Source organism: Meleagris gallopavo, chromosome 2, assembly GCF_000146605.3.
Source record: "Meleagris gallopavo isolate NT-WF06-2002-E0010 breed Aviagen turkey brand Nicholas breeding stock chromosome 2, Turkey_5.1, whole genome shotgun sequence".
Lineage (NCBI taxonomy): Eukaryota > Metazoa > Chordata > Aves > Galliformes > Phasianidae > Meleagris > Meleagris gallopavo.
In genome coordinates, this window is record NC_015012.2 from 31,673,006 (window position 1) to 31,688,921 (window position 15,916).

The 15,916-nt window shown below is 34.9% G+C and overlaps 1 protein-coding gene across 1 annotated transcript; it reads right to left on the reverse strand.

The window, feature by feature from the left end:
• LOC109363692 (tetratricopeptide repeat protein 27-like) lies at positions 1-11,433 on the reverse strand. Its single transcript, XM_019612776.2, has 4 exons — positions 11,193-11,433; positions 7,670-7,768; positions 6,491-6,543; positions 1-3,997 (listed from the first exon to the last, which is right to left on the reverse strand). The coding sequence occupies exons 1-4, from the start codon at positions 11,196-11,198 to the stop codon at positions 3,811-3,813; spliced, it is 345 nt and encodes a 114-aa protein (XP_019468321.1). The 5' UTR covers positions 11,199-11,433; the 3' UTR covers positions 1-3,810.
• Positions 11,434-15,916: the final 4,483 nt, after the last annotated feature.

The following is a 15,916-nucleotide window of genomic DNA, read 5'->3' on the forward strand; positions in this document are numbered from 1 at the left end:
TTTGTTATTCAGCATACAAGCATTAGCATTACAGCAGTTAAAATACAGCCAGTGTGAAACCCCAAATTAAAGGGTCCATTAAATACTAATTAATGATTAACACTACTTGGCTGTGCCCAATTGTTAAATAAAGCTGTTAAGAATAGCAAGTGAATTGTGCTAATTGTCAAGAAGTATTAGGAGTCCAGCACAGCTTTCCATTTTAGACAGTTGCCTTAAGTGAGTGTTAGATGTTAATTTATACCTTTGAGGGAGTTAAGCTGCCATATACAGTGAACTAATGAAGCAGTGCTCTGCTGCCCAGGATCCTACACAAGTAGTAGGGTTTGTTTCTTTTGCCTCTGTTAATAAACTATGCTACACAGGATCAACCATGCAGAATATCTGTTTAGTATGTCACACCACTTATATTCTTCTCACTCCTTTTCTTTTGTGAATGCTAAAGACCCCATCTGGACATACTAACAAATATAATTGTTTTTAAATGCTATGGCTGGTATCAATCTTATTTCAGAATTGTTCTCCAAACAGTTCCTTTCATATAAAAATTCACTTCATCCAACTACTTCTAGAAGCTTAACTAATGCAAATAAAGACTGACAGCGCTCAGTAAAAAAGGAACTCTCAGATACCAGGTCCAAAATGACAACTGAGCTCTCTCCTGTGCCCTTCCAGTCTCCAAATTAAGGATTTATTATAGAGGACAAAGCATCAACTCCTGTTCTCTCTCCTCAGAATCCGCTTGAAACACGCCTTCGCAGGCATTAAAAACAGTCTTATTAAAAAACAGTCTGACAATATGAATCACTGAAAAGAGGACAATATTTGATGGAAAAAGTAACAGAAAAACTTTTTGTCTGTTTCTCAAGAATACGAAATTGCGGAGGAACTACTTCTCCATATTTCTGAACTCATTTTTTTCACAGTGCAGGATGGAGATCTGGTTTCTGAAAGCAACGTAGCAAAACAGCTTTTCCACCTGCAAAACAACTTTGTTATTCGCAGAACTGCAGCTTTCCAAGTAGAAAAAAAAAAAGTCTTGGCTCCAAGAAAGGGCATGTGGTACAAAGCAACATCATTAGCAGTTGCAGAAATCTCTCAGCTGTATTTATAGCCTCAGACTAATAATTCAGAGGCTTAATTGACAGTTACAACAGGTAAGGCTTTTTCGTCAGGTATTTTTCAGTGACTGATCCACCTGCTGCAAATAATTCAGCAAGTCTGTACAATTTATTGCATAACAATAAAAGTGAAGTTTTCAAGTTATATTTCTCAGTAAGTTCATGAATAAAAAAACAGTTAAAGAAATTCAAAGAATTTTAAGAACTAGTAAGAAAGGAAGGTTAAAAAGCATGCTTTAAATATTATAATGGATTATGAGGAAACAGGGACTTTTGAAAGTACTTTCTCTGCCATAATCTTTTATTGTGTTGTTCATCATTTATATAAATAATACTTAAGCTTTTCCTTATTAAATTTTGTCTGCAGAATCTGAACATACGTCAATTCGTTTTCATGATATCCTAATCTTAGAATCTTTGCCACAATGATAACATCATTATTTAATAACTACAATAAATTAGAAGTAAAAATTCTCAAAGCTCCTTTCTGAATTCAGAAATCTGGTGGAAAAAGACAGCAATGACCCAACAGAAATCACAAAGATAGGAATGCATTACTTTTAATAAAAAAAAAATCAGTGATTTACAAATATGATTGCTCTAACTACACTAACCGAGGACATTTCGAATTACAAATTCAATTACACACCCTTATTAGATGCATTTTGAGTTCTAGAAGAAACTCAGTTGAATAAGAGTATTTATGTGCCTTCTTTCCAAATTCCAACCTTCTACTTTACTACGATATAGCTTAATAGCCTATCAATTAAAATCTGTGACTACTACAAATAAGAAATATAACCCAAAAGAAGATTGCACTGTGTTGCATGGAAATCGAGGTGCATGTTTCCACTTACTCAAGTTCGTGATTGTACTTCATTAAATTACAATTGCAGAAGAAGCTCACAGCGTATCTCTGTTAGAGAAGGCTAGTTGGCAAATGGGAGTGGGTCATAAATTGAGCTTTGTAAACAATCTCAACAGTTTTATGTGCTTCATTTTTGATCTTGTTTTGTTATGGAAACATTCTTCTCTTTCTTGTAAAGACTACTGATTAAAGCCTCTCTAAAACTCTTAATCAGGCTCTGAGTTTTTCCTTGGCCAACAGTAAAATACTTCTACATGAGTAAATTGTATCAGGAGCTACGCTGAGAGCCATAAAGTGTATCGCATAACAGAACATATAGTTAAAATCAGGTTATAATTAAAAAATTGTAGTATACATAGTATATCTATAATTCTGGGTAAAAATAATAACGCAAGATTAGAAGTTTTAGGGAAAAGAGATGAAAAAGCTACAGAACAAAACCAGAAATTTATTGGAGGCAACATCCCCAAATACTTTAATTAAATATCCTACATAAAACTTGACAATAACCATTTTAATAGGAGCATGTCTCATCTCCAAATATCTAGAATGAGCAGAAACAGGATGTTTGATTCCTTCACAAACATCAATTAGAATAAAGAATAAAGATATAGTACATTAGCTCTAAAAATATTTTTGAATTAGCACATAAGGAAACAAGCCATAAAAAGCATATTATTTATAAAATGTTCCCTGAATAATCACAGACCTCACAAGAATCACAATATGCTAAACAGACTAATCTTTACTGTATATGAGACTGTTTTTCATATATACTTTTAATGCAGAGTTTCAGAGACCTTTAATATTCAGCCATACAAAACTCAAAATATATAATTTATACGTAATGCTATCCCATATGTGGTTGGCTTCATAATAGTATTGTACTCATGTACAACTTATTCAACAGTAATCTGAAAGAAGCTTTAGCACTCCATCTCCCCGAGGCCTCCCAAACCCATGAACAAACGATACATTTCCACAACCAAAGCTAGGCAGTTCCCTCTCCTCAAAACCGAACTCAACCACCCAAGATTTACAAATGCTCCTTTAAATCATTTTATGGAATAAGAAAAGAGACATACCCCTGATTTCAAAGACCAGCTACAGCTGGATTCCCTAACCTTGGCGCTACAAACAAAATCCCTAAATGCTCATATGCAGTTCACTGATAATTCCTGAAGGGACCTCTTCAGATTTCCTTTCAGATTCACCTTGCTATTTTCACTGAGTGCACAGAACCTTGCTTAGATCAGAATCTGGTTTTAGGCAAGGTAATATGTCACTGGCGACTGTTAAAGTAGGCTTTCTGGATTTTATCTAAAGCATTCATTTACAAACATAGAAATTAACTGAACTAAAAGTGAAAGATGAGCAAAGTGCTGCCAATATTTTCCTTTGTTCCAGATTATTAAGAATCAATGTCATACTAACACATTCAATCCATGAAACATAACTTGCTTTCAAGAGACCTTCTGTAGAATTTTCAAACACATGGGAAAAGCTTGCCTTTCTGTACGCTAAATAATGCATACGATTTCTATGCGAGATATGCGAGAACAGTGTGGAAAGATGGCACCTTTAGTTTAAGAATAGACCTGAAAACTGCCAGTTTCATAGTTATCCTTCTATAAAACCTGAGGCAATCTGAGGATTTCCTGAGGAAAAGGCTTTCCTGTTCATTTTTATTTTAAATACTTAAGTCTTATAGTGAGATACATTCAAATAGCTTGGCTATGTAACTTCATTGGTATGTGCACTATCATTACTGATAACAGTATCAGCAGTAATCTGTCTCACAAGAAAAACATACAGAATGACTTAACATGAAAACTTCCCCACCTGTGTGTCCTTGTACTTTTCTCTTAAGTCCATGAGCCGATGATAAGCTTTAATTGCTTCTGAAAACTCTCCAACATCTGTACTGGTGAGAAGATAATTCTCCCAAATTTGCCAATGCTCATAGTTGCATTTGAGTGCTTCCTGGAGGGTTCGAAATGCTTTGATTCTAAACAAAAAAGAAGAATGTATACAAATATATTAACAACAGCTGGCACTGCATCAACTAAAAGGCTGTTTATTTAAAAAAAAAAAATCTGTTTAAAACCCAATGTATAAGTTAGAGTGAATAATTTATAATATTGATACTTCCTCATTTTCTCTTGCCAATTACCTTCCGGTCAGTTCACTCCTCAGTACGAAGTTTTCTTTATGTTAGCTCTCAATTACATTTTACTGAAATTATACATTACAGAACATAAAAATTCAGTAAAATCATGCCACCTAAATCAATTTTTTTTCTGAATTTTTAACTTGAACCATGAGAAAAAAACTTTACAACAGTGGCAGAATACATTACAAAGAATTTAAAAAGCCAACTTCAGAATTTTTCTTTTCACAACTAAATTCATGGCAAGTACAGACTGATGTTGACCCATTTCATCACATAAAAGCTACTTAAAAATAAAAGCTTTTATTTTTTGCACATGGCAGACGTAAATACTCATTGCACAGAATTCCAGTGTTTTTAATTATTTTTTCTTACATTAGCTGGAAGCTTTACTTACATGCTCTATTTCCTTATGCTGCTAAGTGCATTTTTGACAGTGGCCTCAAACACTTTTAGCAGCCCTCACCAAATGTGCTGCTCACAGTGAATAATTTTATAGAGGCAGGTCAAAGTACTGTGGAATAAAAGTGACCAAAATACTTCCTGAAAAGTCAGTGTCAAGTCAAGAAGCATCTTCTATACAGCTTTTTTCCACATGGATCCACTCTAGGCAACTCTTTACCATTCCCCACTCAAGGAGAGAGAAATTATATTCCCTGCTGAGTAACATAAGACAGTTTGGCCAAATCAAGTGCATGAGTAGAAAGCTGCTGACTTGCAGTTTACAGAGGTTATGACCTCCTGCAGTACATGTGGCCAATGCTGACAGAGGAGGAAGAAGGAATAAGGGGCCTTAGTACAACATGAAGCATATGTCAGTACAGTCTGTGTGCCCGCTGTTCAAAGCTTTATATGTATTCCCAAAAGTTTCAATAAATTTGAGATTTTAAGAAAACCTTTGCTAGATACAGGATGATATGGTTCTTATGATGTTAAGAGATTGAAGCCTACTTTCAGCTGCACAGTTGTGGAAAGCAGAAAAAGCACAAAGGAGTAATTTTCCTGAGATGAAAACCTGAAACGGAGTAAAAATCTTTGTGGAGCTATGATATAAATCTCTTTTTAATAAAAATCATATAAAGCTGGCTTATTATCAAAATTTGCAGTTTGCTTGCTGTATCACTTATGTTGCTCAAAGTGCTTTTTCTGAAGAATGACAGCTCAAAGAAACTGTTGGATGAGTTTCAAAATGAAGGTCCAGGGAAGTGTAAATATCCCAACCAGGAAAAAGGGATAACTAACTAGTGGATCATGAAAAGTCTGGAGTGGCTCAATCAGGGAAAACTCTGAAGAAGTGCCAATCTAAGTCCATTGTATGAAAAGACTGGCTACTTACACTCAAGGAGAGCTGAGTGACAGAGCAAAATTGTTGAAGGAAAGCAGGTCATTTGTAACAGCTGAGGCAAATTAGTCCACAGGCCAATGAAATCCTCTATGTTCTGTGCTTAACATAATATATAAGGATGGAATGTCTTTATCCAGTGCATCACCTGAACTAGTTCACATCCAAGAACCAGAAGACAGCACCAGTTATCCTGTCTTGGAAATCTTTCACCAAAAAGGGCAGAGGGGTGAAACCATTCTGCTTTAAGAAATATGAGATTTAAATTTCAGAGACCTCCAAGCACTCAGAAAATTATCTGATGAATAGTAGAGCCTGCTTTTATCACAATTAATTTTTTCTTGAGGAAATTAAAAATATAGAAAACTTGCGAACTCTTAAAAAGCAAAGAAAACCAAAACACAATAAACTCCCATTCATTTGGGTGTCAGCAACTTGTTTGCATACAGTCTTCAAAAAGACATATACATTTTATATTTGTCTGTTGTATGAGACTCTGCTAAGCCTTACCCAAATGCACAACTGACAACTGATGGGACTGATTTAAGAGTCCAGCTGCAGCAAAAGCAAGCAATTAATTTTGGTATCTTTTTTTCCCCCCTCCTTTTCTCAGTCTTCTCCTTTATCAAGGACAAATGTCTGAATATATGGTCTGTTTGAAATGGATACATCTTTTTAAAATAGGCAAATTAGCTTCCAAATTTAATATCAATGTTTTGCACCGGTTATATTTAGTACATCATAATACAGTGAACAAGAAAAAAATGTAAGCTGAGAAGTTGTTACTTTTATAAAGTTTATGAACGTGTACTTCCTGCAAAATAAACTTCTTAGTGATTCAACCCAGAAGAGAGAACTGAAAGGACAAGAATTACGAAAAATGAGTTAATCACATCGTAAGAATAAAGAACTCAATTTATTTAAAACAAACAAACAAAAAAAATATTTATTTTGGAAGCAGTATTTTCTAATTGTTTTGGAGTACTTACTTCTGCTTTAATCTGATGTACGCAGTTGATAAATTGTTCCAGGCCTCAGCATTCTATAATGACAAAAAGAGAAAAAAATTATATACTTGGCAAAAATATGTAAATGAAGTACTTCAAAGTATCACGCATATTACCATACATTAACATATCATATGTAATACACGGCAAGAGGCAAATATATACATTAAATAAATATTACATTAAGATTAATAAATATAATTATCACATGCTTTGGCTGAAAAGGATTACACAAAGCTCAATCGTTCCTCTGGTAAAACCAGCAAAGCCACATGCTGAGATAATACTTGCCCATCACCTTTCAGTGCTGCCAGTTTAAAGCCGCACCACTGAATCCCAATGGTAGAATCCAGGTATTGCAGTGAAATGTACTCTTGTTCAAAGTCTATCCTCAGAATTAGGAAGCATTTAAATGATCTTGTGAATGAAAATGGTCATGATGTTGTTGTACATAATTGTATAGAAATAGGTTTCATTCCCTGTAACTAGGTGTCAACTGAGCATCCTTTACTCACAAACCCTGCACAGAAGTTAGTTGGCCTGCTCATACGAATGCAGTAAGTACAGGAGAAATAAGTGAACACACTTGAGGAGTAAAATCTACTGTATCGAAACAAAAATGCCAGTATATGAAAAAGGCAAATTTCCAGTTAAATACAAGGTTATCTGCACTTTTTTCTTCCAAGTTTTTTCAGTTTTATTAATAAACTACACTATCATCACCTGTTGCTCTTTTCCCCAAGAGAAAAGAATGCCTGCCATATAACCACTTATTTGACTTTTTTCCCCACAAGAGCTTTTGATTACTTAAAGGACTAAGTATTTCTATTCAGTATTTTCTTTCTCTCTTCTTACCTCTCCTTGTGTTCCATTCTCTCTTTTTTTTTTCCTCCTGTTACAGCAACGTATGGAAGCATACAGGAATTTTCTGCTCAAACTTATTTTAACATTCACACACACACATACTTGGACAAAGTTAAGTATTAGGCAAGAATTTTTATGATGCCTGATGACAAAAATATATCCTTTATGCACAAGTTTAAGTTATTCAGAGGGCTAAAGTTTAAAGAAGTTTTTCATTATTGCTCTGCTTGTTTATAATGCAAACATCCTTGTTGCTTTTAGATAAGCCATCTGAATCGCTTGTTGAAATGTACGTACATCTGGTTCCAATGTGACACAACGCTGAAATGCTTTGGCAGCACCTTCATAGCCTTCTAAAGCAATGTATGCGCAGCCCAAGGAAAACCATACACCTAGCTGGAGAGAAAAATGGATGATTACATACATATATATATATATATATATTTCTGCATGAAATAAATCACTTTGCTTTGATGCCCAAATCCACACTATTCTTGGTTGTTTTACCTGATTTCAGTTACAATATATTACATTGGAATAAATAATATCCCATATGGAAAATATAGGAAAACTTTAGGTTCAAGTTTTTCATAAATATCAATAAACAAAAATGTTGACTATACTAAGACCATTTAACCATACATGAAGTGCTCCTTAACAACATACCTGCATTTAAGAAGAATGGAACAGTTATTCAAAGGTTTGAATATTTTGCTTTATCTTATGAAAAATTCCTGATCACATTATAGCATTACTAAGTCAAATGGCAAATACTAGGAAACTTATTTTGAGGAAACCACATTTTACAAGAAACACTTCTATGTTTCTGACCAAGCTGTTAGCTCATGTGATAGAACAAGGGGGAATGGTTTTAAACTAAGACAGGGGAGATTTAGGTTAGATATTAGGAGGAAGTTTTTCCACACAGAGGGTGGTGACGCACTGGAACAGGTTGCCCAAGGAGGCTGTGGATGCCCCATCCCTGGAGGCATTAAAGGCCAGGCTGGATGTGGCTCTGGGCAGCCTGGTCTGGTGGTTGGGGACCCTGCACATAGCAGGGGGGTTGAAACTAGATGATCATTGTGATCCTTTTCAACCCAGGCCATTCTATGATTGTAGGATCTGCAAGGCACTGTTTACTTCTACCGAATAACTGTGACCTCTATGGCAGATATTTTACGCAACTCTCTCCAAACCAGTCTAATTTTACTGTCTTTCAGCCCCCAACAGTAAGAATGTCTGATCCAGCTGGATTAATCTGAGTTACCTGCTATGGAATTTACTGTTAATCTGGTTCAAAACCTAGCTGAGATCCCAGTATATAAATGTATTACACTCATCCGTGCCGTATCTGGCACCCAGGTAGGCAATCTTCAACACATCAAGAAAAGAACTGAGTAAGTCTAGCAATAAACATCTTTTTGCATTCAGGAGTATGTGTGGGATGACCGATCCTTGAATCATGTGGATGTAGAGATAGTTCTGCCAATTATATCTTATCAGTGCAATCAGGAATACTACTTTTCAGGATAGTCAGCCTGTTACTTTTCTTTCCACAATCCTTAAAATCATCTCTCTGAGAAGAAACTGCATACAGATAAAAAACAAATTGTTTCCCAAATCTCAGAGGGCAAAATTAGCACGAAATTAAATTAGTGCAGACTCATTTTTTAGTCTCTTGTCCACTCAGTTTCCAGGAGACAGCACTGTCAATAGCTGCTACGTGGTTAACTCCCCTTTCTCTTCTTTCTAGATTGATAACTCCTTGGACATGAAAAGTGGAGTAAGAGAGTAGAATGATCAAAGCAAGGCAGAGTAAAGGAAACTTCATCCAAAGTTCAAAAAAGGTTCTGTCAAGACTTTGGAACTAGGTTAACGTTCTTTTTTGTAAATTAAAAAAAAAATCTTCCGATCTAAAGCATTGGCAAAAGATTCAAATCTCACTGCTGATTGAAAAAACACATGAAAATGATCTGTGAAATTTTTTCCTTTTCAAGACAGAAGACAGTGACCAGCAGAAGAAGAAAATTTAAGCTTAGACTCTGTTAAAAGTGCTCATCAGGAATTTCCAGACAAGTTTTTATTAAAGTCTATATGATTATGAAATTATTTAAGTCTAAATACTTATATTAGTGGGAACACAGTTCCAAAACAATTGGTTAAAAGTATAACTGAATACTTAAAAAATAATCATTTTAAAGCAATTTATACTATTTAGATAAGGAAAAATACATGCTTTTGTTTTGTTTTGTTTTGTTTAGAAACTAGTAAGTTCTTCATTATAATACTTGTATGTTGATATTAGTATTAATTCAGAAGCCATTTATCACCTGCAGAATGGAATTATACTTTTGAATTAGTAATTGCAGTTTTAAGAGCTCTACTTGAGTGAAAGCCTACCTGAGTACTTTCTTAATTACTTAATTTTGGAACAGTTTATCTGGAACAAATCTGTAATTTAACAATCTGTAAGCTTTGTTTTACACAGCCTTTCTTTCACATTTGGAGAACTCACTGCATGAGCTCTTGTATCTCCTTTCCTGTTCTCCTCCACTAACCCATTGGAATTGTCTCAGTCCATCCTTGTAAGATGCTCTTAGTGAAAGTGCAGGAGAAACACAGCTGTCACCTATTAGGCACACACAGAAACAAGTCATTCTGTGAGCAGCAGTGCTCATGAAGGTGGATTTCAGGTATATTTGAACAGTGAGATTTTAATCCCTTTGTTGATTCTCCAGAGTCTAATATGGTGGTTGCCTCATTTTGCAGAGACCTACCTCAGAGACCTCCACCAGTTGGTTGACAAAGAATAGATAGGTTTAAAGGAAGTCTCACAGAATGGCTTATCCATCAGATATTCTGGGGAATCACATGCTACATGACTTCTTCCAAAAAAATTTCTGACACTCAAAAGAAAGTCTCTGTGACATAGAGTCCTTATTTTCCTTATAAATTATTCCCAATTATTTAAACAATTAATGAATGAATTTTCCTAGTATTTCCTTGTAAGTTCATGAATTTAGAATCACCTCCCTCCCTGCTCTTTGTGTTCAAGACATTCCATAACAGAAATCAACAATTCAAATCTCCAGTGACAGAATATACATACACTTTAGAAGACAGTGATATGTCAATTCACACTACTCATTTACTCAACCTATTTGTCTGAAACAAATAATCCAAATCTTTAATAGATCTTCCTTTAATAGAACTTCTGAATCTTTAATGGATCTATTATCATGAGCAACTAGAGAAGGAAAATGTTCACTTTTTTATATGGACTAGACTATTTGTCTTCCATTGCCTTTCACTTAAAATTTCCTTTGGATAAGACATAAAATAAAATTGCATCTCAGCAGAGTATTTCTCAGTTTTGAGCCCCATAGGCCAACTTCTGCAGCCCTTCATTCTCTGGAGTCATCTTGACTTCAGTAAGTCTTGTATCTGAGTAATAGTACAGATTTGATTAGCACTGGCATTTCCTGAGATGTTTAGAGAAGTGGAAGATAAAGGAAGAATTTATGTTCATTTTGATGTCCATTCTAAAAGTTTTTTATGTTATCTGAAGTTCATTTGAATAAGAACAAGACTGAGATTCATTGGAAAAAGACATGGAATTTAAATACCAAACAGCTTCTGGATATAACATTTTCAAGACTGAAAAACTTTAAAATTTTTCTAAAGTGGGAGTGTACTAATTATGTAGAACACAAAACAGTCATTTAAACATTTTTGCACAGAACTGCCTTTTAAAAAAGTGTAATCCTTCAAAACTCAACACACCAACGAAGATACAGCCACATCTGTATCATTTCCCGACCTGCATAGGGTTGATCTGCACGGAACGTTCGAAGCACTCTACACATTCCCTGAATTCCCGGTTGCGGAGATGGAGGAGGCCTTTAGAGCGTTGTGCACGGGCACTGCGGTGCCTGGAGAGCTCCCAGGCCTTGTCATAGCATTGGTGATCTTTAAGACATCACCAAGCAAACAATATAACCCTGGTGTTTCTTTCTTCTCTAGCTCTCGCCTCAGTATTTCTTCTGCCTGTTAAAGAACAAAGATATATCAGTTAATTGCTGGAGAAATTTATTTTCAGTTAATTACTTATCATAACAAATTCCATTTTAGTACCTTGTAATCATTAATTAAAAAATAAGAAATGGGAACAGTTGGGATATCTTGATCCAACACAGCATTAGAGGAAAAGTCTAGAGAGAATCAAGTTCCAAGCTGTCCATCAAAAATGCATAACAAAACCACAAACAAGCACAAGACTCCTGTATCAACATAATATAGTGGCCTTTGGTTTAATGCTAAATCCTAATTTTCAGTCTTATGTATCTATTCTCTCTCAAGACCAAATATCAATCAAGGGCATCAGATTTACACTCACCATATGACAGTGCAGCATCACAATTATTGAAGTATGTGCAATTCTGTTAGTTTATCATCTGCAATTATCACTGCAGTTTATAATCTGCAAAGGCTGTCATTTCTTTTTCTTTAATTACTCCTTTCTAATGACAGCTATTTCCATTCTGCAAGAACTGCTCCAAAAGTAATGCCTCTTATTTTGTTATGTTGGCCCACACCATCAGAGGCAGATGTTGGTGGCAGTAGAAGTAGAAATTTCCAGCCAATACTTTGTTACATTTTGTTGCTAATGTGACAGATGGCAGCAGAGGCAGACTGACAGAATGGTGTCTGACAGAGAAGTGCACATGAAGCAAGGGTATGAAATTGAATTCCTCCATGCAGACAAAATGGCACCCATTGACATTCACTGACACTTACTGAATGTTCACGGAGCCTAAACAGTGGACGTGAGCACAATGAGGTGGTGGGTGGAGCTTTTCAGCAGATTGACAATGACAGTGGGTCACTTGTGCTGGTGCAGATTTTTACTAGTGTGGCATGCAGGCTTTTGTTCATCACTGCTGAAAATGCAGAGCTATTGGTGGTGACTGTATTGAAAAACAGAGCAAATTCTCAGCTACAAAACACTATCAGATAGTGTTATCATGCTCTTTATATCTGTTGAGTTTCCATGGAAATAAGAGGCATTACTTTTAGAGCAACCTACGTATTATGTCTGAAGATGCATCAAACTTTCATACCCTCATAAAAATATACAAATGCTTGAGATTAAGTATGCTCAAAATATGTACAGTATTACTGAAGAAAAGACAAACTGGGTCTCCCAGACAATTTATTATGGTCTGTAACCAATTTTCAAAAGCTCTTTATCTCAGTGTTGCTATCTCACTCTAACAATAAAATTATTGTTTCTCTTCTAAGCAAGAGATAGTATGCTTTCTGTGGCTTTTTGAAAAGATAAATATGCTAGATAGATGATTTCTTGTTCAGTCCAAAATCTTACCTCAGTCTCCCACTGCAAAAATGTCGCATGTAATTCAGCTCAGTACAGATTTTCTATTTAAAAAGATCTGTTTGAACCATATGAACCAAGAGCTCCAATACAGTCTGTCACTGAATTAGAGTTTGACATTGTAACACTTGTCATTTTTCTATCATAGCTAGTTTATCTAAAAGGAAAGCTGTGTTCACCCCTGCATGGAAATTATTCCTTTTCTTGCTTTTATGAGAACTGTTTTATTTCCTATTCAGACGAGATGTCAAAAACCAAATGTCTGCTATACAGTCTTCTACTCCTCCTCCTCCAATCAGTAAAATTGATTGATCATGTCTGAAAAATCGTCTTTAGAAAAATGACTTCTTCAAGTGTTTTGCTTTTGAAAGCTTTAATATATGTTAATGAGAACATAACACTTCATTCTTACTATAATTTTTAACTAGCTCAGTAGGAAAAGTGCAAATATTTGAAGTACAAAAAATGAAGGATTTGTAAAGGGATCTTATGCTTGCATCCCATTCAAAAAATGGAATCACATTAAGAAGAAAATTAAGAGATGAACGCTAGAAAAATAACTTACTGACAAGTGTTTTTTTAATGACTTTGGAACAGTTTTCCCAAGAAAAGGAAATTTGATTACTCAAAACTTAGAATTAGCATTAGTAATAGCATTAGACAACCTAGCCCTACAGGACTGCACTTGCAGAGAATTTGGTTAAAAGCCAGCTTACTCCCTCCTCTCTGCCTCCATTAATTGCCATGACAAGCATTAAGGAACTAACAACAGATATTTAAGACAACTTTTTTCTAGAGCAAACCAAACAGTTTGTTATTTGTTTGTTATATATTCTGTTATACAGTAATCACATTAGACACCAAAAGGTAAGGGTTTTCATTTCTTCAAATAAAGGAAAAAATTCTAATTCTACTGTGTGAACAGCAGTTGTGAGGTGAAAAGTGCATTGCATTCTGTTGCTTCAGTAGGGCACTCCCAAATTTAGATTGTTATTCTGTGGCCATGCCTAGCATTAATCACACACTAGACTAGTAAGCCAACCATGCACTAATTGCATTTCACATTTAAGAGCATAAAGGCATCATGTTCTGGTCTAAGCTTACAAGAATTCATTGCCAATGTAAATATTTCAGTGCACAGATAAAACAGAGAATTAAATAAGCAGAAGTCTGATTCTGTCTTCATCTTATTAGCTATCTGATCACCCCTCTGGCACGTTACAAGTCTTTTGATTACTTAAATCTTTAAAAGCTTATGAAGGATCACAACTGCAAACTAGACATACCATTTTTTCACAACATTTAACATTTCTCTTCTACAAAAACAGATAATACTTCAGGCTTTCTCTTTTTACTAAGAAAAAAATACTCTTTTCTTCTAACTTTATAGTAAACTATTTCAAAGAATATACTTTTAATCTCTGGTAAGAGCTTTGCTTTTGCAAAGAGCAAACTTTGCCTTAACAATAAAGACATGATCAAGGAACCTTTATCATTCAGTACATGCAACGTACATGAAAGAAATGTAGCCATGAGATTTATTTTTACCCATTAAACTGATTAAAGTACTGAGATGCTTAATAATTGAATATTTTACCTAAAATAAAATAAAATAAAATAAAAATCAATTAAAAGCTACTAAAAAGATAAAAAATTGAAGCTGCATAGCCCTTGCCAACTGGAAGAGGTTTAATTATAGTAGCACTGTTGTTCACAGAATGATCTACATTGCAATGGATGGAAACGAAAACTCAGTTCTAAAGTCAGAGGATTTTCAGATGAGAAAGATTTATGTTGTTATCTTACTTTCTGGACTACTTCAGTATATACAGGAATTAAGTAGGAAATGCTTGAATAAAAATTCACAATTAATAAAGAGGGCTCTTGTTTAAACGAAATATTTGTATTTCTCACTACAGAGATGCCTGGAAATCAAGTTCAAGATTAATCCTACATTTTGCTACCCAACCCTAAACTTTCACATGCAATACCCTCCATGTGTTCCTGTTCTTTTTTTTGGTTTTGTTTCCTTAAAGCCTTTCCTTAAAGCTGCATTCATTACAAGGATCTACTAGTTCCATTATTTGACAATTCATTCCAAGTTCAAAGTATTACCTAAAATGCTTTCATCTTTTCTGCTAGCACATTCTTTGCTAGGCTACCAGAGAAGAAGTATGAAGAGACAGAACAGATAAGCATGAAAATGAATGGGAAAAGGGCTCCTGAGTTTTAATTTTGTCTTTACCTGTAACTTTATGGATGACCCTGGGTAAGCCATTTATTCCTCTTTTTCTGTTTTGCAGCTGCATAGAAGGGATGCTTATCTGCCTTAAAGGTCTGCTATGACATATAATGAAAATCAGTCGAGATCTTGAACCATCCTTATGCACTAATCAGTGTAGCACTACTTACCTTTGCAAATAGTAAGCATTTTCTGAATTTAAAAGTAAGCTTCTAATATTATACTGTAAGAGTATTTCTTTGTTCAAATCTTTTTAGAAATCTTTCTCATGTTGTGATAAGAAAAAATGGCTTTGCAGAAGGTGAATTGCTGGATATGTTGGTCTCAAAATAGGCTTCGTGCACTGTTTATTCTGATGAGACGATGGGGAAAAGGCCAAAAGTGGGGCTGAAAGAATAACAGCTTTCTTGGTTTTACCAAGGGGCAGCAGCTACAGCCCTCCAAAACTCCTGCAAGGGAGAAAGGCCTCAATTCTACTGGAAGAACTGAAAATTTGCATCTCAAGCTCATCTTTCTTATTCTTTTAGCAGAGAAATAAAGCCACTTTCAGTGCATTATTTCAGGTGATACTGGAGAGAACTCACCTAGACCAAATAAATTTGTTCAATGTAAGTAATACTTTTGAGATCTCCAGTTTTCTCTCCGAATAGAGAGAAGAGAGAGAGACATTTTTCAACATCTCCTTTCATTACAAATATGGAAAGTAGTGTCTGTTTTTAAGTAGGCCTGTTAAAGGAAGGAATACAAGTGAAATTGAAGAATGACAAGACTACAGTGGCCATCAACATACAATGCATTCAGATCTTATAATACCATTTTCATTTGTTTTATGCTCTGCTTTGCTCACTACTTGGCACTCTTTCACTCTTTTGTTTGACACATGTTATGATATCACTTTTTTTTTTTTTTT

Bases quoted from the DNA above. Each gene is read 5' to 3' on its own strand.
- LOC109363692 (XM_019612776.2), bottom strand. The intron at 6,544-7,669 runs GTACGTACATTT...TTGTCATTATAG, and splicing joins GTGTCACATTGGAACCAGAT to AATGCTGAGGCCTGGAACAA. The intron at 3,998-6,490 runs GTAAGTACTCCA...TTTTTTGTTTAG, and splicing joins TACATCAGATTAAAGCAGAA to AATCAAAGCATTTCGAACCC.